This window comes from Pollachius pollachius, assembly GCF_949987615.1.
Source record: "Pollachius pollachius genome assembly, chromosome: 4".
Classification (NCBI taxonomy): Eukaryota; Metazoa; Chordata; class Actinopteri; order Gadiformes; family Gadidae; genus Pollachius; species Pollachius pollachius.
This window is the reverse complement of record NC_136937.1, coordinates 8686482-8712410: the sequence shown is the minus strand read 5'-3', so window position 1 is coordinate 8712410 and position 25929 is coordinate 8686482. Positions and strand designations below refer to the sequence as shown.

The 25929-nt window shown below is 43.6% G+C and overlaps 1 protein-coding gene across 1 annotated transcript in view; it reads right to left on the bottom strand.

Moving 5' to 3' along the window:
• Nucleotides 1–18044, bottom strand: part of LOC307074894 (transmembrane protein 132D) — a gene marked incomplete at both ends in the record, with an annotated part of 31073 nt that extends 13029 nt beyond the window's left edge. The window contains 5 exons of the mRNA XM_079735297.1: nucleotides 1993–2136; nucleotides 5933–6104; nucleotides 9367–9513; nucleotides 14193–15168; nucleotides 17972–18044. Of these exons, the coding sequence (XP_079591423.1) occupies nucleotides 1993–2136; nucleotides 5933–6104; nucleotides 9367–9513; nucleotides 14193–15168; nucleotides 17972–18044 (1512 nt within the window). The remainder of the gene's footprint in view (nucleotides 1–1992; nucleotides 2137–5932; nucleotides 6105–9366; nucleotides 9514–14192; nucleotides 15169–17971) is intronic.
• Nucleotides 18045–25929: the final 7885 nt, after the last annotated feature.

Below are 25929 nucleotides of genomic sequence, written 5' to 3'. Positions count from 1 at the left end.
CGAATTCCTCTATTATTTCTTTATATCTCTGGCTCGCTCTTTCCCTCAATATTTATTTCTCTATTTTTTGCTCTCACTCAGACCGCCTCTGTCTCTCTCTCCCTCGCTCTGTCTCTCTGCCTAATGGCAAGCTCTCTTGGCCTGCTTTTTACTGCTCTACTAACACAGATCCATTACACCAAGGTCAGTGCTCAGAGCTTGAGCGCCGGGATCATCAGATCAGTCCTTAATGCCATATGGGGAGCCTTTTCCTCGTCATGCCTTTCACTAAAGGGCGACCTAATGTGGGGTCATTTTAGTATGATGACCCTTCAGCTCTCAAAGTGTGAGCCATCATGTGCTGCTGAGCTCCAGCCCTATCACACGGCGTGGATGGCAAACCTCTCGAACCTGCAATAAACACATCAGCAGACAAACGGGAAATTCGCGATGAACGATGATTTCCCCGCGTTATCCGAAGGTAATTGAAATAATATTTTCCAGAAGCAGATAAAGCCTGCATTGATACAAACAAAGCTTTGTACAAACAGGGGCGATGTGTGTATGCTGTGGCAATATTTGTCTCGAAATAAGACAAATGATTTGTCTCTGGGAATATTTGATAAGGCAATGAGAGTGTGAAGGACGGTGAGGGCTCCTTTTGACGAAGAGTTGCATGACGTAAAGCTCCATTATTGGTCTTTTATTGAAGCGTTCAATATTGGAGACACGTATTTCTTAAAGGGGAACAGACACTATCTCTTCTCTGTGTGTGTGTGTCTGCTCTTCGTTTGTTTTCTCCATCGGTACAATCTGATAAAATGACATAAACGGTCTAACATCTAAGCAATCTTTCGGGCGGGAAATTGAGTCGATGTTGTTGTGTCTTTTGCGCATCATGCATACGAAGCAGTACTCAGTTATAATAGAGAATAGGGAGTGTGACAGTGTGGCTGTCACCCTTTAAGAAAACATTATGGGTAAATGCTGGGTGGACGAGGATCCATTTGGAGGTCACAGCGTGGCGCTGACTGCTCGCACAAAAGGATCAGCAACACCGGTGTGGTGAGAGTATTCTGAGCACGCGGTTGGGTCCCATGGACACACTCAAATCATCTTTTGTTGCTCTGAGAGCAGGGTACGGCAAATAAGTTGGGCTTTGGGGCCTTCGTTTAGATTGTGTTTTACACAGGCCTCTGTTTTTAGGGTAAAGTCCACAATGCACAGTTCTAGTGGGACTGCAACAAAACATTGATTGAATTTCCGCTCACCAAAATAGATGTGAGTTATATTTTAATCGAGAGCAAAGATATAGAGCCATGAGTCATGCCCTCCTGTGCCTTGCTCTGTTAAAACAACAATCTGACAAATATGAGGTGAAATTCACGCTCCCGCGAAACAGCTGTGTGCGTTGTCAATTGAACACTGTTTAATTATCAAACAGCTTCATTAAACCTGCTCTCGATGGCTTACAACTCATCAGTACACACACTGCCTAAAACCAAAACCTAATAAACAGACTCGTAACTATTAAGTTCACATTATCTCTCCGATCACCAGCCACCGTGCTGTTGGATTAAAAGACCTCATTCAGACTATATTCATTAACCGCCGTGATTCAGTTTCTCAAACAGTGCTCCCTTTTCAACAAAATAATAGCCGGTCTTTCCGTCTGATCTATGGAATACACAACAGCAAATAGGACATTTATAGAGGTGTAGCCTACTTCATAGTAATAACAAGATCCTGAGGACGCAAGGGGAATCTCTAAGCAGGCATACACACAAATCATGTTCAGGTTCAACTATAAACACGCATAAATTCCTTCAAACAGAAAGCAGGTATTAATGAACGCCAATACAATTATTATTATTATTTTTTTTTTTGTCATTCTAAATTGATGGCCATGGCCGCTAGCTAGATGCTAAATGCTAGTCCCCGGCCCCTGCCTCAGACCATCGGCCGAGCTGATCAGCTGAGCTGCGACCGGCTAATCGCTGGTGGAACCACTACCTGGAGCACGTCCTCCTCCGTGGATCTGCAGGTGGTGGCGTTGGTGATGTCGCTGACGGAGCCGTCGGCCTCCACCGCCATGACCCTCACGGGAACGGCCACCGCCGCGCCCGTCAGCACCGCCGTGTTCAGCACGTCACGGCTCTGATGGAGGAAGAGGGAAGAAGAGGAAAAAACATTCTTGAATCTTGGCTTGGAGTCATCGAGTCGTAACCACTGTGTCACCCTCTTACACCTCTTCCGCCCCAAGCCGCTATACGTATCTACATGCTATAGCTACACGCTGTATACACGCTATATACCCATGTCAAAATGTTATTGTTGTCATTGTACGACTAACTGTTCCCCCAGTGGCACCCGGTGGCTCATCGGGTAGAGCGCGTATCATTAAAGGCACGATTCGATTCCTGCCCGTTGTCCTTTGCTGCTTGTCCTCCCCTCTTTCTCCCATACCTTCCTGTCTGTCTCACTCCATCATAAAGCATATAAAAAAATGTATAATAATAAAATGTATTAAGTTCTCCTTTATAGAATGACTGCTCTCTGAATACGAGTTAAGTACACAATGTCTTACAGAAAGCACTGCTCTCCATGAGCATATATTGAACCCTACAATTGGAGACTGGGTCCTTTGTGACAATTCAGAGAAAGACGGGCAAGCGGTTGTTATCACTTTGATTCAGAGATACATAGCATGGCAAAGACACAGAGGCAACAGTTGGATATGTCTCCACTTCTTGCTGTTTACAGGCCAAAAGTGCTCATTTAGAAATTAGTCATTGCTCCTTTAGAGATAATCGGTGAAGTTTGGCTGCATGTGAAAACAGGGGCTGCTCTCTGAAGCCACAGCCACAAGCGACGGGTGAAACCTTTTACAAGGCTAGCAAAGCTATGCACACAAGGGAGGCTACAATGATTCATACTGAGGAGATTGTGGGGAATTGTTCTGGTACTCTCAGTATATGTGAAAAAGAGAGATATTGTTCGCCAAGATTAGTAGAGTGGATAGCTTCTGGCTGAAAGAGTTTATGCGTTTTGTACACTAACAACACGAATACAGCATTTGCGCACTAAAGGCACTTAAATAGACGATTGAGTTAAGTATGTTTTTTCTGAGTCTGTAACTGTGTGAAGGATACACACTCACACACAAACACAGATACACAAACGTAAACACACAGGCCTACACATTCACACACAAACCCACAAATCAAGGCTACCTGTGCAACATAATACCTAGTTTACAACATGACTGGTGATGGCGAGTAAAACCTGATGAACCAACATACAATCTGCGTATGCAGTCCTCCTCCGACACATACATGTCAGTCAATACAGTCCTTTACTGGTCCCATAACATCGCCACTGCTTCCACTGTAAACTCCTCACCTCAACACACATGTATTAGTACTGCCAACTTGAAACATTGCTGAATAACCTCCGCCATCTGTCATAGGTGGATAGGTGGTTTATGTATTTGTGTGTGTGCGTGCGTGCGTGTATGCGTGCGTGGGCTAGCGCTTGTGTATATGTGTATTTAAGACTCTCTAGCTGATCCCCTTTTTCCTTTTTTTTCTTCGTTTCCCTGCCAGTGCTTGTGGACTTAGCATGCCAGATGTTGCCTGGCTGCCTCGCCTTCAGACAGCTGCTGACCGCAATTCCAACAGGGCCTGCTCCAGTTCAGGGCCACAACACCAACCCGACATAAGCTACGGAAATCACGATGGAACAATATCGGGCGAGAATCCCGCCGTTGTACGCGCTACGCTAACACAGAGCAGCACGAGGGCTTGCATTGTTTTGGCAGTTTTGCTTTGTTACATCATGATATATTAAATACCGTCAGTGTTGCCACGTCCACAAATAGCCACTTAACAGACGCCACTTAACGTGCTTATTGCAGCCCTGTTTGTGTCGTCATTAACAGTTTTTTAATGAGTTTTTTTAATCATAGGTGAAACACTTGTAGAATCAACCTCAAAGGTGAAGTGTGTAGGAGTTAGCTGCCTCGAGTGGGAGGTTGCAGATTGCAACCGACTTGATCCATTCCCCACCTCGCCCATTCCAACAGCGTAGGAGAAGCTATGATGGCCTGTACATGCCTGTAAGGGGCAAGAGGTACTTCCAAATTGATGTCCTCGTCAACGACAGCATCGAGCAGCCAAGTGTCCTTGATAGATCCATCAATTGTATTCAGTTAATTAGTCGGTAAAAACTACAGCTCATAATTTACAAGTATGATAGCGATCATGATAAAAAAAAATCTAAACAGGTCCTCTCCGGATATTTTTGTCCTTGCTTGGCTAATATAGAAACACTGCCGTGCAATTCTATAACTATTCTTATTTAAATGGGATTATAACCTAATTGAAACATATTTATGAATATTATATTCCATTTCAGCCAAGTTCGTTCCACTAAATTCTACCCACTACCTGTTATACAGAAATCTCGCATCCACCAACACCTAAAAGTGCTTAGCCCATGTAAGTGGAAATAAAGCGTGTACATCTGGAATAATCTATGTTAACAAGGCAGAATCCCAAAAAAACAACAATTCCGCCCATGTAACAAGCAATTACTACAACACTGTTTCAACACGAATAACACAAACGTTGGCTCCCTCCTCTTGTCCCACCCCGGGAAGGATCACAGAAAGGCGAAGGGCCCAAAATCCTGAACCAAAACTTTAACTGGTCTTACTACATTAGTATTGACTGTGGGAGGGAGAGTCCTCTGTCAGACCTGCTTTCAATCTTGCCAGTGCTAATGGTTCCAAGGGACCTTGTGTAGGGCACCTGCAAAATCAACAGGTACTCCACGTCCCGCCCTCCCTTGACCTCCTTGCTTGGCCCTCAGAGGTTCATTCTCAGCCAATTAAGGGTGTCGGTTCACTGCGACTAGGAGCACACTAAAGGCCAAAGTATACTACTCAGACTCCGTGATCCGTAATCCGACTCCGTTGCATCAACGGATAGTTAAATAATATCGGATGCACATGTAAGCTACGGAGAGGGTCTCCGACAGGCTCTCGGGCAATGGAGAGGGCTCTCTGTGTATACGTATAGCACTTTACGGATGACTATCGACCGGCCTTAATGAGTCACATACTATTGTGACACTAAGGTATTTTGATAGAATGTGAAGGTGAGTGGCACCACTCCATGCATTGGTTAAGACTTCTCAGTAAGTTCGTGACTAGATATTGCTTGATGTTTAGTCTGTTTGAATTTGTTTTTAGTTCAATTCATCTAACTTTATTTGTGTAGAAGGTGTCAAGTGCCTAACACAGGATAAACAAGAGCCAACGACAAGTGAATGTCAAACACTTTGTCTGGCAGAATCAGCCTTTCCTTACGGAAAGTCTGCAACACAGTGTTGATTAACTGTGTCAAGAACCACTTAGTTCTTGATTAATATCCAAACGCAACAAATCACAGACCTTACGCCGGGAACAGTGCCTCTGTGGTGCAACAAATGTGATTTACAGGTATTACTCCGAGGTCTAACGCAAACACAAAGTAACACTTTACAATAAGAGCACAAAAAAACATGTTAATTTGTGCTAATTCATTCAGTAATAAGTATTACTATATAACATTAGCATAGGGGTGAGGGATAGGCAAAGGGTTAGTTAGGATCTCTTAACTCTTTCACTTCAACAGAAATATAATCGTAAGACCCTCCTTACTGCTTCTACAAGAATCCATAGTTAGCCATTTTATTTTTAGAGATTAGTAAAACAATTACTCCAGTCTCAAAATACCAATCAATTCCAGCAACAAATCGAATAAACAAACAATCCAGCAATTGAATAATTTGCCAATAGAATATTTCACAAATAAATCAACCTAAGAAATCAATCGACAAATCAACCAATGGGCCAGTGATCCACCAGTGTGTCTAGTGATCCACAGAGAGCTGCGACCGAGGTGCTCACCTCGACCATGGGGGCCAGGCCCACGTAGTCCCGGTTGGTGGTGTAGATCCTCATCAGCCCCACGTCCCTCTGGTTCCCGGGCAGCTCCAGGTGCCAAGAGATCATCTGACTGTCTGCCCTCTCCCACATGTCTCTGGGCACGAAGTCCAGCTGAAACACCTCCAGCAGGCCCCTGGTCAGGAACCATAGCGGGGGGGGGGGGGCAGATCAGGTGCAAGCGTAGGTTAGGAATACAGGAGTATGACGGCAAATCTGTTTTTTAAAGCTGTCTTTTACTTTGTTTGTTTGAACGGTTTGTGGAGTGTGTGTGGATGATGGGGCCCTGGTTAGACTGATTTAACTCTGGGGCTGGGTGAGGGTGCTCACCTGTTGCATATTAAGCAATCAATGTGCACAGGGTGAGACCAGCCACCTCCACACACGCTCCTGGAGAGTTCCATTAAAGTCACCTAGGTGGAAGTGTGGCCGATGCACGATGTACGATGCACGTTGCTCCACTGGTGCACAAGTGTAGTGTCAAGGGACAGAGCAATTTCCTGCTGCCCTCACAAAAGCAGGCGATGACATACAGTGCATGGGTGAGATTCACTGAGTTCTGGCAGCATCTAAGCGTGGGTTCACTAGATTGACTCCAACCCAGTGGCCCATCGGCTGTTATTATACGAAAATAAACTACTTTTTTAAACGCAAATAATGTTTGTTTTCTCAAAAATACCTTGGAAATATATGACTGAGAAAATGTTATTTTGTTATCACAAATCTTTACGGATCTCTGACCTTTAATTAGTATCACTTTGGCGACCTTAGAGAATTGCGTTTGAGAACTCCTGCTCTAGGATGTTATCCTTCGATCCAATGAATATTACAATAAACACAAACATTTAAAATGCAAACCGCATTGCATCCAGTCTCATCCACTTATCCTCTGTAGACCATAGAAGACCAGATAACAAAATCTAACCTCAATATCCCAGGATATTAGACTAAATCAATACTTTCAAATTAAGTTGACTCCCTCTCCGTAAATAGAATAAAATGCTCTTGAAACCCAGCGGAAAGGTTTTACAATTGACATTGTTTTATGATGCAGCTGGCCTGTGCCTTGTGATGATGAATAAGTTCGGAATTCCTCTACAATTGATAAATCCACTGCACTGATATTGGCTTCATAATGTGTGGCTAGGGCCAATGAACCAATGATGATTACTTTATAGCATGAGGGGCCAATGACTAGTACTGTAAAATCAAGATGTCTTAGCCCTGCAAATAATAAAAATTGAGTTTATGGCAGAGTATATATGGCTCAGTTTGTTTGATATTTATTGCGTTTGATTAAGAATGGAAAATAAGTGGATATGTTATTTTAATCCCAAGAGGTACACAAGGTGTACAATGTTCACACATACACACACACATAAAGATACTAACACACACACATAAATTAAGCATGGCAAGAATTGGTCTGTTGCATCTTCAAACATTTTGGATTGTACGATTAGAAAATCAAAGTTACTAAGAAAAATGATTGCCCCATTGCCGTCCCATTCTCAAATAAAACAAGATGATAAAAAAAAACATATGAGGTCTACAACTTCATAGCAAATATCCTCATAACTTCTCTGTTAAAGGAGAAATATAGAAACTCAGAATTTAACATAGAAGGACTGCTGGATCCAGCCTTAGACACATGATAATAATAATAACCCTGGAAGGTTCATGGAACTCCTTCAAACGTTCAGCTATAGGGAGTCAGTGTTTATCATTTCAAATGACCTCACCTGAGCGCCTATACTGCTCAAGTAAGGTTTTTCTATCTTGTTTTTTTTCAAAGTTTTCTCTTTTTAATTGAGAGACACTTATTGAAAGATGTTTTTCTGCTTTGTTTTTTTTGCAATAACTGTGTATATACCGTAATCACAAACAAATATTTTGGCCAAGGAGATATTGTACAGTTAGAACAGTATTGTGCATCGCATCTGTATAACAGCATTGTGCATCAAATCTGTATACAGTGTTTTGCATCAAATCTGTGTAAAGGTATTGTGCACCACATCTGTATACAGTGTTGTGCATCACATCTGTATACAGTGTTGTGCATCACATCTGTATGAAGGTATTGTGCATCAAATCTGTATAAAGGTATTGTGCACCACATCTGTATAACCGTATTGTGCATCACATCTGTATAACGGTATTGAGCCTCACATCTGTATAGCAGATGTAGATGCCATTATAATGCTCTGCATTAGATGCATTTTGTTGTTCATGAGCTTCATTGAAGCTACCTCCATTCTCGTGAAACATAGAAAGAAAGAGCTAGTGTGTGTGGGTGTGTGTGTGTGTGTGTGTGTGTGTGTGTGTGTGTGAGAGAGAGAGAGAGAGAGAGAAAGCAGGGCGTTAATTCTTCCGTTTCCTGGAAATCCATCTATTGGAGGGGCTTTGGGGGCTCTCTAAACCCTGGAGGTATCATCACTTCAAAACACTGGCTATAGTGGTAACGTGTGTGTATGTGTGTGTGTGTGTGTGTGTGTATCTATCTGCGTGTGAGTGCATGCACGTGCGTGTATGTTTGTCCTGGCACTTAGAGCCAGGGACAACTTGGACTATCTCTCCCTCCTTCCTCCCCCCCCTCCCCCCACCTCTCCTGAACGTGCTGCAGCTTAAGCCAGGATAACCCACCCATGATTATCTGTGATTACACATAAGTGGGTCGGCTGGGTGGGGGGTGGGGGCATGGTGGTGGGTGGGCTGGCAGGCTGGTTGTGTGTGTGTGTGTGTGTGTGTGTGTGTGTGTGTGTGTGTGTGTGTGTGTGTGTAGGACAGACAGAGAGAGAAAGGTTACCAGTCAGACTATTCTGCTGTTTGCCCCACCGGAGTATCATCATAAATCAACTAAATAAGGACAGGATGAGTCCCATAGTGAAGATGAATTCGTATGATTGTGTTGTGTCGTTTTTTTGAAGGGGGGACTTTGTATCAATATCATAATCAGCTGAATTGTTCTCCACGCTCTCTCAAAGGTTTTTATGGATGAATGTGTGTCACTGTGTGTGCAGATAATGTCTAACTGGGACACTAATCTCCTGGTCGTGCTGTATTGCATTAAGGTTCTGATGAAGGCAGCGCTCCCCGTTCTTGCGCTCAGGGTTTCCTCTTGTTGAGCCTTAATCCAGCTGCGGTGCATTTAAAAGAATCCTTGAATTGTGGATTTGGCCAGCTATCATGTTTAGCTCTTATCGGTCTTAGCATACTTGTAACATATGTGTCACAAAAGCAGCACTGGAAATTAAATAGTCCAATACTGAAATAATGTCTCAATATCCGTTCTATAGGATGTCTGCTTTTACACACTTACACACACACACACACACACACACACACACACACAAACACACACACACACGCAAACCATGTGTACACACACACATACAGACCTCTTAGTGGTGAGGGCTTTCTTCCTTTGGCAGCGAACGGAGACGGAGCTATCGGCGGACCCCACAGGGGGGCTCACCACTGCACTCCAGAGAGAGGAGTCGCTGGCACGCACCGAGCTGAAGGACAGGCTCCCCTTAGCTGTAGCCCTGCAAGAAGCACATAGAAACACACACGCGCAAAGGACAATAAGCATATAATTGCAATATCGTTTCACCAGACATATTAGGGACGCGGTGAGTATGGTTGTAAAGTAAGGGGATGAATGAGTGAATGCATGAGTGAATGGCCACGATGTATAGCGTCATTTCGTTGGGCTTTTCATTACCGTACACCTTGCATGATTATGTCCTCCCTAAATGGATGTCTGTGTGTTTGACATGGACGTTGTGCCAGTGAGTCAGTACAAAAGCTGAAAAATCAAACGTAAAAAAAAGTAACTGGTCAGATGTCCGGTTCAAACACCACATCAGTGTGGTCGCGATGCCACCTGTCGCTGTACTGGTTATTCCTAAACGACTGAATATAGCAGTATAACCAGTCGAATATAATTAGACTGGTTTGAATGTGCCCACCTTATGTATTCATTAGGTTTGATTCGGAGAGAATACATATAAAAGGATGATTGATTGCTGTGAAGTGGAGGGGTGACATGCAATTCCACAGATCAGGGATACAGAAAATGGAGGGATACATTTCCTAAGAGCTTTGCTTTAATGCATACATTTTCAAATATAGAGTTCGGATCTCTTACCGGATTAAGCCTCGAGAATTGTATTTTGTTTTGTTGGTGAAACATGTAAAAAAGAGAGGCGGTTTTCATTTCCTTGTCCAAGGTCAAGTGAGTTACTAAGGGAAAAGGCAACAGCCAAAAGGACACAGGCCCCCAACCTGAATATGATTGGACGCTGAAGTAAAAAAGAGCATCTGGCACAAAACCAAGCAAAAGCAGAAAGGGGCCACACACCACACACAACAGGTCCCTACAGCTCCCCCACACACCTGTGTGTGTGTGTGTGTGTGTGTGTGTGTGTGTGGGAGGGGGAGGAGGGGGAGCACGTTTGTGAAATTGAAGTGACAGATTTTTGCGTTGCGTTGTGCTGTAAAATGTATCGAATTTATTTGAATATCACTGTAAACATTAGGTAATACCTTTTCTGTGACTTCACATTCAGGGTAGGGTATGTGAATATTTGTACAGATGTTGTGTTCACATGTTCTGCCATACAAGTCTACAAGTGCAGGCCTTTTGCAATATATTTACTTCCTAATGTACCTCAATATGTACACCTTTATTGAATTCAAGTACTCTGAGATTGGTTTGAAACATGGCAAAAATACTAATACTACTAACTGTGTGCACATCTCTCGTACAACCGCTCTGGCCTTTTCATACAGGAAAAAGCCTCTCTTTGCGTCACGATCTTGCAACGATTCATGGATCTTGATTTAAAGAGTTGTGTAACGCTGGTGTAAACTGGGCAAATGTGTGCTTCTGTGTATCCAGATGGCGTTTCAGCAGGTGCCATTTATTTTCACTAGCCTCTCTTCACATACAAAGGCTTTCTTTTATTTACATTTAAAAAACAGTGCATTGAAACTGGATGGTTTCAGTGCAGGGGGGGGGGGAGAGGAGAGGGAGAGAGGGAGAGAGGAGCAGAATGCCATGGAAAATACACTGCGTGCCGGCGAGTGTGTTTGTTTGTGCGTCTGGACCACACTCACATGCTTCCAGACTCATATTTTGCGCATACGCATACACACCCACGTCCTTTCAAGTTTTTATTTGGAGTTATTTCCAAAGATTAAATAAAAGTTTCTTTAAATCACTTTCACACAATTGTTTTGTTTCTACACACATATCTATCTACATGGCCACATTTGTGAATATTTCCTGCCAGACAAATCAATAGCTTTGTAGACAGGGTCAGCGACATGGTTGGATGATTTTGGAAAAATGACACAAGCACTAATCAAACTCGTTTTCTGTTCACTCACTCGCTCTCTCTCTCACTCACACACTCACAAACATACACACAAAAAACATACACACACACACACACAAAAACAAACCCACCCAGCATGGTTTGAAGTAGTAAACTGCTCATCGAGGCCGAATGCTGCCAAATAATTGCGCCAACATTGGGAAACCAGATTAAATCCCTGCTGAGATCAATTAGTTGTTTTCCGCTTCGAAACAAAATGACCACAGGCCGACCTAGCCTTCATTTTGATCCGCAAATAGGGGCAAATGGAAACTGGGCAAACATTTGTTCCATTTGCATCGGTTGTTATTTTTCAGAGTGTTATTTTTTAAGTGAATTAAGTGTCTTGATTAGGATAATGAACAAGTGCCCTAATAAATATACATAACCACATGGCATGCTGTTAAATGACTTTGTCAAAGAGAAAAGTTATGTGGCAATCAATATACTTTATTTCGCTATGATCAACAAATCTGAATGGATATAATAATGTGCAAATGAATAATCTTTCTTAGAATGAAAATTGTCTAAAAATCCTCGACATGGATCGACGTGGGCCTGTAGCAGATTAGGATTTCTCCATGCGGCCACACATTTGTTTTCTAAATGTCATGAGACCACTTGGTTGGATACTGGAAGAGGCCCCCTTTGATGCTTCATTTGACAGAAATGAATTAAATGTGAACTTTTGAGATCACTTTTGTCGTCTTTTGACTCTTCTTGTCAGCTTTTGGATTATATTTTTTGGCCAACTCTTTTGGCTGACAAACACACACACACACACACACACACACACACACACACACACACACACACACACACACACACACGCACAAACAAACACATGCAGAAACCACATACACATGCACACACCACACACACGCGCACAAACACTCGTACGTGCCATCATGGCGCAGATCATTTCCATCATTTCCTTCCCAAAGGGTTAACCTCTCCAGTCATTTCCAATCATGGCCACAGATTATGTGTTAGGGTCAGCTTACCCCTGAGCAGTAGTGGACTCAATCTTGGAAACGTTTTTTTTTTTTTATCCCAGGAAGAATCTATGTTCTTGCCCAAGCTCCAAGGAGCAGGCACCCATTTGGACTGACCTGACTGGCTGTTCCTTTGGCCAAACCTCATTCTGTAGGTGGCAATGGGCCAGCATGCCTATTGCCAGAATCCCCCCCCCCCCGCCTGGAGAAGGGAGTTGGGTGTCTTTGTAGCTGGTTCAGGCGAAGCAGGGAATTCATCTTCCAAATAGTCAAAACAGCAGAACTTTGGATCAAGGGTTAGCGTCTGTCAACCTTTATTCACATCGACTTTCTAAACACTATAGCACAGATGATGTATATGTGCTTTTGTGTGTGTGTGTGTGTGTGTGTGTGTGTGTGTGTGTGTGTGTGTGTGTGTGTGTGTGTGTGTGTGTGTGTGTGTGTGTGTGTGTAAGTGTGTGTGTGTGTGCATGAGTGTGTGGTAGACAGTATAAGCAGTACCCAGAACAACAGGCAAACTTTGCTTGTTCTTCTGTGTATTCTGTAAGACCTTGCCTGAACTGTTCATTTTGGGGTTGAGCATGGTTCCACAACTGAAACAAGCATCAGAGAACTAACTAATGCGTATTGAAATTCAAAACAAGCCAGCCAGCCAAACAGGAAAAATAAACCACCACGCAAACACTCCATGCCAGTCAGCACATCAAAGCATGCCGTAATTCCAACGGATAAGAGAGAGGTCTCCTGTGTTTTTTGAAAACAAAAATCATTACGGTGAGTAAAAAAGGTTGGGAATATTATAAGACCTCAGTGAGTTGGCTCTGTCTCTGTACAGATCTAACGCATTTCAATCAAATAACCGCGGCTAACCGGTGTGGGCATAAGACGGGGAGGAGAGGGCCTTTGAAAACGTTACTGTGGAGACAAATTTGTGTGTGGGGTTCAAGTATATTTGTTTTTCCGACTCCATGTATTAGATGAATCATTTATGATTCCAAAAGAGAAATTCCTGTTCAAACATGATGTTAGATGTTAACATATGAATACGGGGCCAAATGTTTCTGAAGATGTTTTTCAAGCTTGACTTTGCTTCAAGGAGGAGAGGAGGTGGCCTCCTCAAGACAGAATATGACATGTCTATGGCTGGTCGTCATTCTGCCGAAATGTTCTCCAGGAACTTGGGATGTCTGCATACTATGTATTATATAAGTAATTTTCTGTGGTATTTTTTTCGTATAAACTTGCTTTCCTTGAACTGTATGTTCTTTGTGTTCTCTTCAGAAGAGCTGAGCTTTCAGCCCATTATTAAGCAAGCTTGTTGAACAACTGGGATCTTTTCCAGAAACGGCAAACACATCACACAATGGAGTGTTATTGTGTTAGTTGAAACGGGAGAGAGGGGTAGACAGTACATTTGACAATGATGACACACTTAGTATACAGTATCCAAACTGGTCCAGTAAAGTATTTGTTTGCCCTCTGTATGGATTACACACTCAATTCGATGTAGAATTAGCCTGGGGTCCTCATCAATAGCTGTCAAATCTATCAAATAGAGTGCCTCTTTGTGCCTGTTTGAAAACCCGGCTGTTGAGCCAACATATACTCTTATGCTTTATGGCAAACTCAAGCCTAATTGAGCTGTTGCCAGTTTTAAAATGAAACTCCTTGGCAACAAATTTCATAATGATTAATTCTTTCATAATTTACTGCTTGTTTCCCACTTCAATTAGGTCATATTGTCCCTATAGGAGCAAAAACATTGAAATCCCTGCACATATTAGTTGATCTAATTCATACAAGTGCACTATAAAGCTGTTTTTAGAATCAAAGGCTTCCGCTCCTTACCTGAGTGTGAAACTCTCCAGGGGGGACGCACTGGACAGGAAGACGTAGAAAGTCGCCATGTCTGACATTTTCAGGGGCTTGGAGGAGGTCTGGACCACCAGGGAGCCCCCCAGCCTGAGCCGAAGGAACGTGGGATTCCCAGGCGGAGTCCTGAGCAGATTGACACTTCCGATTCTACTCATGGGTGTTCCCGAGCCGCCGGGAATGGGTCCTTGTCCCGCTCCCATGCGACGAAGGCTGTCCTGGGGCGCACACTGACCGCCCCGGTCCGCGCGGCTTTTGAAGTACACCTCCACGGGATTTCCCTGGGGCCCTCCTCTCGCCGCGTCTCCAGCTCCTCCTCTTCCTCCTCCTCTTCCTCCTCCTTGCTCCTTACTGGAGCTCCCTGACCGACTGGCTGAGCCGAACCAGGCGGGCTCTGGCTTCAGCTGGGCCAGACAGTACCCGCCGGCGGGCACCAGGCAGGCCCCCCGGACCTCCCTCGTCTCCCAGGAGGCGTACGCCGTGACGCAGTACGCCTCCCTGTCGGCCCGGGCCCCCGCCCCGCCCCCGCCCCCGCCACCGTCCGCGCCGGCCTCCGCCGTCGCCGTGGCAACTCCCGAGGGCAGGTGGAAGAGGATCCGCACGACGGGAGCCGAGGAGCGGACGTGCTGGGAGAGGAGGACCGCCTGGATTCTGCGGTCCCCCAGGAGGAGCTCCGGGGGGACGGGAGCGTCCACGGACAGGGGGCCGTAGGAGGCGTTCACGGCCGGCTGTAGGAGCCCCGCCCCGGACCCCAGCCCAGCCCCAGCCCCTGCCCCCCCGGTGACCAGGAAGCTCTGCTTCTTCACCTTCAGGCTGGCGTTGGAGGCTTGCTCCAGGGTCTGGCTCAGGAGCAGGTGGTCGAGGTTGAGAACCTGGAAGCCGACCGAAGGGTAGAGTTGGGAAGGCAGAGCTGAGGTCGGAACGTCGTCGTCCATCCTCTGGTTGTCAGCAGCTACAGGCGGTAAGAACCAGAGGTTGGCACTACAGTCAGCAGCTACAGGCGGTAAGAACCAGAGCCTGGCACTACAGTCAGAAGCTACAGGCGGTAAGAACCAGAGGTTGGCAGTACAGTCAGCAGCTACAGGCGGTAAGAACCAGAGGTTGGCACTACAGTCAGCAGCTACAGGTGGTAAGAACCAGAGGTTGGCAGTACAGTCAGCAGCTACAGGCGGTAAGAACCAGAGGTTGGCACTACAGTCAGCAGCTACAGGCGGTAAGAACCAGAGGTTGGCACTACAGTCAGCAGCTACAGGCGGTAAGAACCAGAGGTTGGCACTACAGTCAGCAGCTACAGGCGGTAAGAACCAGAGGTTGGCACTACAGTCAGAAGCTACAGGCGGTAAGAACCAGAGGTTGGCACTACAGTCAGCAGCTACAGGCGGTAAGAACCAGAGGTTGGCACTACAGTCAGCAGCTACAGGCGGTAAGAACCAGAGGTTGGCACTACAGTCAGAAGCTACAGGCGGTAAGAACCAGAGGTTGGCACTACAGTCAGCAGCTACAGGTGGTAAGAACCAGAGGTTGGCAGTACAGTCAGCAACTAGTGGGGGTACAACCAGAGGTTGGCAGTACAGTCAGTAACTAGTCTCATGATGCTAACAGATGATAGATCATCATTATAGCATTACATTTAGTTAATTTTAGGGTTAGTTTGTCAGCTGGTACTAGCTGTATACTAGCAATGATTACTTATTAGGGGTTATATATTACAGTAAATAAACAACCAAAACCAATCCACACGAGGAAAGTACCAAACACTGGCTTGACACATGACTAATTTGAGAAAGTCAGAAACAGAAATTGCAATAACATGCAATGTTGTCAAAAGTGGTGATTGCTCTTAGCGTTTTCCTACTCTTTAATAATTTAACAACACAGCAGTCTTTGATATACTTAGTGAGTGATGAGGGATAATGAATGATATTATCTCTTTGTCCGCTATTGTAAGGGATGCATGTGATTGATATTAATGACTTATAATTATGAAAACAATAAAGTCATTCTATAATAGTGAGTGCATATAAAAAACATTCAACTATTTTTTTTATTACATTTTTGCACATAACAATTTATTAATGGGTTGATTGAAGATGATTTTGTACTGCATGTGTCTCTGTACTGTTACAGAAAAATTAAAGAAATACAAAAGAATCTTTCTTTAGACTATACATATATATATATATATATATATATTTAAGAGATGCTGATGTCCACAAATGGTAAAAGTGACAGCCCCTATTTCCAACCACTTCAATTTAAACCCTTCCTCTGCAACTAGCTAACTCTGTTTGACAATTTTATGTTAAAAACCAAGGACGTAAAATCCTTAGAAAGATGTCCCGAGTGGATCTGAGTGGATCAGGAGGATCCACTGAAACTCAGTTAAGAAAACTCATAAAGTATTTACAGCCAGACCTCAGCAACACAGAGAGATTCCACAAGCTAAAGGCTATCATTAAGATTATAATACAATTGGTAGTACAGTCTAAAACACTTTAACATTGTTATAAAACGTCTATTGATGATGTACAATGCACCCGCAGGTCCTATTTTTTCCAATATGTGTAATATTGTTGTTTACTGTTGCAATTCATCACTTGCTGTCGTGTCAGGCTTCCAGCGGTTTGCTCCAGTGTGCTATTTTCCTACATTACCCAGAAGGACTTTCGGTAGCCCCTCTCAGGAGGCAACAATATCTTAGATGTACATTTATAAATAATATGAAGAAATGAATTGAATGCATTATAACGATCTTTATAACAGGCTATAAATGAAATACTAAACAAAGAGGTACAATAGGATCTGGGTGTGATGTATATCACCAATATAAATTTTATAACGATGTCAAAGTGTTTAGGATCTCCTGTAAGGCAGCACAGCTGTCCGCTTTTATAATATAGATTATAGCCAAAACACACACACACACACACACACACACACACACACACACACACACACACACACACACACACACACATACACACACATACACACAGTTACTCTCGTTAACTTTTAATCAGGGTCATAACCTTTAATACACATTGAGACACAACAGATCAAAAGACATCGTTATTAGCCTTGTGGTTTATAGAGAGAGAGAGAGAGAGAGAGAGAGAGAGAGAGAGAGAGAGAGAGAGAGAGAGAGAGAAAGAGAGAGAGAGAGAGAGAGAGAGAGAGAGACAGAGAGAGAATAAATATATGTTTTGATCTATTTTGTTTTGGTATTTGAAAAAAAGTTTTACACTCTCACTTTTCGCTTAAACAGGAACAACGCGCCACATAAATTATATTCCTCTATTGCGTGAAATTTATATCAGGCCTACCATCAGTAGGTTCCCCTGGCCCTCCATTACTTCACCTTTATACAGTCAGAGTTTAAGCTCAATGTAGACTTATTGTCCTTGTTCGATATGTAGATACATCTATGTATATCGAACTATGACTGAGCATGTAACTGTTACCCGTTGCTGATAAGGGTCAAATACATAATAAGTAGGCCTATTCAAGGCGACAGATGGATGCATTTTTCCTTTACTCCAGATGCGTTTATGTAATCTCACCAACGTGACAGTGCAAACACCCATGCACAAGGTAATACGTGTCAACACCTTATTTATTAAACCGAAAAATAACACGTTTTGCTATTTTTTCTGAGTGATGAAACCCAATGACACATTCAAACGAAATGTAATTTAAAGAAGAGTTTGTGTAGAGTGCAACAAAATGACCTCGCAGGACGTCAACATGTAACTCACCTGGTAAGACGGCCATAAAAACAGCGACAGCAAACACATGAAACATTGGATATGCAGGAACGCTGAGCCTCATTTTGCTGAACGATCAAGTTGGTCATCCACGGTAGTTCTCCAAAAACGCACAGAAGTTAGTCCAAGTGTTGCTCTTGAAAGAAAACGCTGCAAACTCAACACCAAACGAAACACGGTATCCCAACCAACTCTAGTAACTCTCTTGCATGCAGATCCGCGGGCTTCCCTCTCATCATAACGCTTCTGTAAGTTATTTCATCAATGACTCTTTCAATCAATGACAAACTTTGTGGGATTGAAGTTGACCCGATTTACTGACTCCCCCCCCCCCGCTGGCAGTCTCGGCTCTACTTGAAGAGTGAGCGGCAGCAGGAGTCGAGCTTGCTCTGAGAGAATCACACGGATCGCTTCGACAGATTAATCCGAGCCACGTGCGTAATCGTGGTCGGGGAAAGAGCGGGAAGGCACACTAAGTCAGGGGATCACGCGCTCATCTGGCAACCAGCGGCTGGGGGCGGGTGATGTCGTCGGCGGAGGTCCACCACACTTGGGACACGGTTCTGGAATAAGGTTACTTTTTTATGTATATATTTCAAAACATTTAAACGTTTTATTCTTCTAGGCCTTTTTATTTGTAGAAAGCATGTTTTTTTTCGCTTTTTTAATAAACATTCATATTTTTCACCAGGTTGTAAAGGGGGGGGGGGGCTAGACCTCTTCAGGTAGAGTTCTATTGAGTGCATAGCACACGTTTCCCCAGCTGTCGGTCGGTCTTGTAAAGCATAACTATATTCACTTCAGTGGTGTCAAACTACAAACTACAAACTACGTACATATCTAATATGTTCTCTATGTTGCATATTGTGAACAATATGTGAGGACAAAATCATTTCTGAATTAAAAAATATAAATTGGCTTTTGTTTCTATTTTCTGTATCCCTGCCTAAGGCCCAAAGGTCTAAGGCCAATAGCCTAATCAATGGACTTTGTGTCAGATCCATTTTCATTTTTGCAATGTCACTAACAGTTGGAGCATGAGGGCGATATACTCGGTACACTAAACATGAATGTTGTCATCCACGGCGTGAAATTAAAACAGCATAACGGACAGGACAGGTGAATAGAGCCATTGGGGTGCAGTTTTAACCCAATCCTAATATCAATGGATCCTCTTCATCCTACTGTAAATCGAATGGCAGCACTTAGTTTGATTATTGTACTGAGTGCTGACTTTTGATTCGCAGTTGCAGAATAACCTTAGGATCCTAATGAGCCAACATCTCAACACCCTCACAGCCTCTCCCAACACCACCCGTTTTACCATCGTCCCCCTCAGTGTGACGTTACGTGCATAAACGTACAAGTGTGTTGCTTTGTTTGGGTTTAGGGTTTGGGACCCCTGTCCGAGCAATCACTGGTGGCGGTCAGGGCTTTAGTGCATTTTACTTTTCTCCACTCTTTTTTTCACATTGGAAGTGACTTTCCTGCCAGGTTGAGAGAATAATGTTTCCTGGCATCATTAGCCGGTAAGCATTCCCACTCTAGACTCAGGAGACTGATTAAAATAAATATGTACCTTAGAGAGAATTTAAGGATCTCTGATTGCGAATAAAACAATGAAGAATGAAGTGAGCCCACAGGAACTTAGGAGGGTACTTCAGGGAGTCTGAGGGGTGTACTTAAATGGATCTCTCAACGTAGACGACTTCATGTTCTTTTGACACATTTGCACTGCCTCTATTGTACGTCGATTTACAAGGGGAGGGTAAATGTAGGGTGCATTTTTTTTTTGTTGGTTCTGAAGGATAGTGTACGGTTTCAGTTGTCCCGGTGGAGTCTCAAACAGTCTTTGTTTTAAAGTTGTTTGATGTTGTCAAAATGAATAGGGGGTACAATTCAGCCATGGGTTACTGTTGGTAGGGAAATGTAGTGAGTTCCATCCCAATTACATCCAGATACAGGTCATTAAGGATCAGTCATCTCATGGCAGGACGATGTAGGCTGAGGACATTGGGTTGGATTCCAAATCCTTTTAACCGGCAGTAGAACACCATCATCTGATCTTGATTTGCTGTATTCATCAATGGACCCCCATGAGGAAATGCTCTAAATTAACCTGTTAATCATGAGCCAACATTTCTTTGGAGTTGCTAATTCAGACGGCAGTGAGTAACATGTTAATTTGTATGTTTGCTTTATAATTTAAAGCACTTACTCTCATAATAGGCCGATGGCTATACGTCCTCTAGACATGATATCCTGCTTCTGATCAAAGCAATTACACTATGTATTAATATCATACAATACCACGTTTTTAGATTGAAATGATCAAATCAATCAAGCAATAAATTAATCTAGCCAGCCCTTTGATTAAATTAATACATAAAAATAGCTTTGACATTCATACCACCTTTTCTTTAATCAATGTAGATTAATCTGTTAATCACACCCAGTGTTATTATAAGTGTTAAGCAGAAGGATTTCATGTTCTGAGAGAGAATGGAACACAATTACATTTAACGAAGGGACCAGAACTAGTTAATATTATTGAAAGTATTTTAGTTAACCTCTCTCTCTCTATGTATATATATATATATATATAAAGCTTAAAGGTCCCATGACATGCCAACAGGTGTGAGTGTGATTAGCCGTTACAAGCCGTTTTGAAAATCGGGCTCTTCCGAGATCACAAGTGGGCGTGTCCATCTAGATGTGTGACGGATAGATGAGCAACGTTCGCTACAGCCCAATGGGTAGGCTGGTAGACTGATCTATCCAGCCCACATCTAGGTGGACACACCCACTTGTGATGTAAGAAGAGACAGATTTTCAAAATGGCTTGTAACGGCTAATCACACTCACACCTGGTGGCATGTCATGGGACCTTTAAAATACAATTTCATCATTGTGGGAGAGTGTGGGTGACGGGTGGTTTAAGCAGTCTCACCTGGACAAGTCTGATTGGACTGTGCGGCTGGTGGAGGCTGCCCACCTGTTACACATTAAGCAATCAGTGTGCAACAGGTTTCACCAGCCGTCTCCACACGCCCTCAGCAGATCTCCTGCATGGCAGCCAGGCATTCTTTCCATGTTCATAAACTACAGCTTCACCAATAAACCAGATTTAACATCACCGCCCTGCAATCTTTCTGTTAGGAGGAGCCCAGAAACGTCCCCTAGGTTGAGTGTGGCAACAATCATTTATGATGATAAATTGATAACGGTATGTGATAAAGTGGGATCTACAAGTGACAGAGGGGCGTAGTTTACATAGAGAGGTTGCTTACAATGAGGGGATGTATACAAACGGGGAGGTTCTATACATTGGGGGGTTGTCAACAGAAGGGTGGGAGGGGGGATTACAGAATGCGGTTGTTTACAGTGTGTGTGGGGGGGAGGGGGGGTAGTTTAAAGAGAGGTTGTTTGGAGTGGGGAGGGGGCTAGTGTAAAGAGAGGTGGTTTACAGTGGAGGCTACTGTATAGAGAGATCGATTACAGTGGGGGGTTGTTTAAAGAGGGGGGCTGATTACAGTCAGGGTTGTTTAACAGAGGGATCTTTACAGTGGGGTCTAGTTTATGGAGGGGGTTGTTTACATAGGGAGGTAGTTTATAGTGGAGGGGTAGTTAATAGACGGTGGCTGTTTGCAGTTGGTGGCTTTTTAATAAAGGGGGTCTTTAACAGTGACTTATCTGTTTGTCCGGATCCATCCTGACACCAGCAAATGCGTGCTTTATCAATTCAGGAACACACAAAGTCTGCATTGCAGTGGCACATCCGTATCCTACGGCAACACTCGCACCAAGCAGCAATGAAATAGAAGCCTCCATTTCCATGCAGATGAAGGTCAGTCAATATGTTCATAGCAGGGAGGGGGGGGACCATATTATCAATTTAGAGAATAGATGTATCCACTGTTCGGCTTTAGTATTTAACGTACTCAAGGTAACACAATTTACAAGTTTGAAGTAACAGTTCTTCTTAGAACACGATTAAAAAGTAGCACTTAGAAGCACCAATACCATGGCTCTGCATTCTAACGTTCAAGCTCAGTGTGACCTTGTGAATAGTTCAGAAGTGCAAAGCGAGGATCCAGGGCACTCTTTCATGTACAGAGTGACGCCCAGGCGAAGAACTGAATTTACATCTGATGCGCCCCGTCATGTGATTAGTAGGTCTATTAACCCTCGCTGACAGTGATCCAGTGTTTCAGCTATCGATATGGAACGCGTGATTAAGATAACACATCCTAATTTAGTAAAACGCCTTATTACCCTCCATTATTGCCAAACCGTGGAACAGACGAGAGCTGGGGATAGATAGACCCAGATGTATGATGGATAGCATGAAGAGAATGGCAGTAAATAAGAAATATGGGGATAGATACTTCAAATCCAGCCCATACTGTAATATGAACTATAGTCAAGGGGATTGAGAGTGTTTTGTAATGAAGGAAAAATAAAGGTCACAAAGTAAAATAGAATGACGTGAAATTAATTAATAAAGTGTTTCCTCAAAGAGGAAACAGTTTAATCATTAATGAAGCAAATCGGTGGCAATCCTATTACACTCGGTTATCTTCTGATCTTCATAGATTGGCTTTTTTCATGCTTTTCTTGTTGTGTGATTGAAATGTTGCGCTTTGATAGTATAACAGAAGGTCATGAAGGGGTTGTGATCTTCTGATCTTCATAGACTCTTTTCATGCTTTTACTGTTGCATGGTTTAACGTTTGCGCTTTAAGAGCAAAACAGTAGATAATGAGGGAGGTGGTTAGAGGTTTGGTGCTCTCTATGGGAGAGGAGGGTTGACAGTCAAAAGGTGAACTCTTTATTGAACAAAAGTACTACAAAACCTTTTCTCTCGGTATGAGGAACAGGGGAAATGTCGGTAGACGATCTTGGATTAGGTTCAGTGGATTAGCTGGGGTCAAACCATCGTTCGTAAATCTGCTGTGGGTAAAACTAGTACCCCAACCTTCACCTGAAAGTTCCTGGTTTTTGTTCTCTGACGCTATTCAGAATCAGAATTAGCCCAGCCAGGTAATCCACAGAGGGAATTTACACAATATATAATTTGTCCTCAAAATCGGTCCAAGAATCACAAAAAGGAGAATAATAAGTATTTAAGGTATGCACTATACATATAAATGTGTGAGTGATTAGCAATTACAAGCCGTTTCAAAAGCGACCCTCCAGTGACATCACAAACGGGACTGTCGGCCCAGATGTATGATGGATAGATCAACCTACCAGTCGGTACAGGCCACAGTGTAGGCTGGTAGGCTGATCTATGTGATATAGTTCATAATAATACATACTATCTAGGGTGCTACTGGTCGGGTGCCTGCTGGTAGAGGAGCTCTCCAAGGTGCTACTGGTCGGGTGCCTCCTGGTAGAAGAGCTGTCCGTGGTGCTACTGGTCGGGTGCCTCCTGGTAGAAGAGCTGTCCGTGGTGCTACTGGTCGGGTGCCTCCTGGTAGAAGAGCTGTCCGTGGTGCTACTGGTCGGGTGCCTCCTGGTAGAAGAGCTGTCCGTGGTGCTACTGGTCGGGTGCCTCCTGGTAGAAGAGCTGTCCGTGGTGCTACTGGTCAGGTGCCTCCTGGTAGAAGAGCTGTCCGTGGTGCTACTGGTCGGGTGCCTCCTGGTAGAAGAGCTGTCCATGGTGCTACTGGTCGGGTGCCTCCTGGTAGAAGAGCTGTCCATGGTGCTACTTGTACAGGATCTCTTCCCCTCTGCATGTCCTTGGGCCTAAGGGTTATGTATCTGTTTGGTTTTATCTCTTTTATTCTTTGCGGTAGCAGGAGGTGTAACATCATCGCTGTGGGACAGAGACACACCGCTTCATCCCCAGCGCCTAGCCTTCACTCTGTGTGGGACACACTGTCCCCAATTATTTATGACGAATGGCACAGCGCCCTTCGTCACACTCCAACATAGACAGACGCACAGTCAGAGAGACAGCCATAGAGACATACAGAGAGAATTATAGACAGACAGAAGGGCATGAATGGAAAGCTTCTCTGAGCTTTGATTCGGCTTCCTTTGTAGCAGTATATATGGACGCGTCTTTGTGCAATTAGATCTGCTAAGCATGAAGAGAACAATAGCTGATTTGATTTAGCTATTGTTTCAATAAACATGTACGTATGGAATACTGTATTTAAGAGAATAGAGCTCTTACAGATAGTAAAGGGGCCTATAGCGTTTCTGCGTCATATATTTTCTCTCACTTGGCCACAAAATGAACCAAACGTGCGTTCCTCCCCAGACATCATTGATTTGACCTATTCTGTCCCCGGTATTATGATGAATAATCTATTAGCTGAATGCAATGCATCTCTGAGCATATCAAGTTAAACAGTGAACCGAGAGGTCCCTGCCGTGCGGTTGAGCAGGGGTCGTGGACGCTGGGTGTTAAACGTTGTGTCAAACATTCTTAAAGGCTAAGGGAAGACGGATGCCCCGTTCAAGCCCTCTGGCAGTCTCGAGCGACACCACAGAGAGGTCACCGCAGGATTGAATCTTAAACATATGTTCTCCCTCCAGGCGATCGTGGTATATAGATCTAGGCAATGACTGAAGAGGGAGAATAAAGAAGGGCTCTCGGAGGGAGGGAGAGATAGATAAAGAGAGAGGGGAGGAAGGGAAGAAGAAGAAGTGTTCCTGATTCCTTTTTGTTTGGCTAGTAAAACAGGGGATATTATGTATGAGGTAAGCTTTTGTATCTCACAATCTGGATAACACATCGCTAAAAGTGTGTGCTTCGGGGCTGAAAGGTCCGGCAGGTGCTAGTCTTAGCATTCTCCCATGTAGGCCTACTGAAAGTTATTTACTGTGTGTATTGCTTTCCTTTTGTCTGAATGAACATCATTCTAAGCTTTTTGATAACACTCTGTCGTTCCATAATAAAAAAATCGAATCAATAGCATTGATTCGGGAATATCGTGGGATTCAGATCGAATCGGTCTTTTAGGAACACGCTCGTGTTGTTACATAAAGAGCTTTGCTGCCCTCCTGTGGATGTTCATGTTACAGCATTCATTCCCGTCCGACAGTACAATAGATTCCTGATTGAATCAACAAGAACAATATGCGCAATGTTTTTGTTCAAACATTAAATTATGCATCACACACACATACACACACACACACACACACACACACACACACACACACACACACACACACACACACACACACACACACACACACACACACCTGCCCTAGAAGGGTCTATTCTATTCATTCCTTTGGAAGCAGGCCAGCCCCAATTTGGCTCATAATCGCAGTATCTCAGCGGGAAAGATCTGTGGATTACACGCGCTACTTGGGCACAGAGTCAGGGCTTATCACTTACGCCCACTAGCTGTAAGATAACATCCAATGGATAGAAAAACAGCCATTCATACAATATGTTGTTGTGCATCAATGCAGTTATGATACAAATAATTTGGTCACCACAAAAGGCATCCTACTAATACCCAGAGAGGATTAATTTCATACAAAGATTGAGGCCGGCTTGTGCTCCCATTCTCCCTTTAGTTTGGGAAGAAGTGTACAAGGCTGACAGGTGACCCACAGGAGATATGACCGCAGGGTTTTCATTATTCACAGACCTGGTCTCACTTTGACACAGGGGGGTGTCTGACAATACAACGTATACGTTTTTACCCTTTTTGTGAAATTGATTTTTACGTGTTTTTCAGAACAAAACCAACGATCACTCCAGGTATCTTCGTACTTATTCGAGGTCAAGTGATTTATATTTTATTCATATACACAGCAACAGTAATGCCTGTTGATGTTTTATTTTGACACACGAAACAAACACAAATCCACCCTCATTTATTTTTAAAAAATATCAAATTTATTTTGATTATAAAATGTGTAATTTGTTTTGCACATGCACACACTCACACACAATTATTCACCATAAACATTGTCCA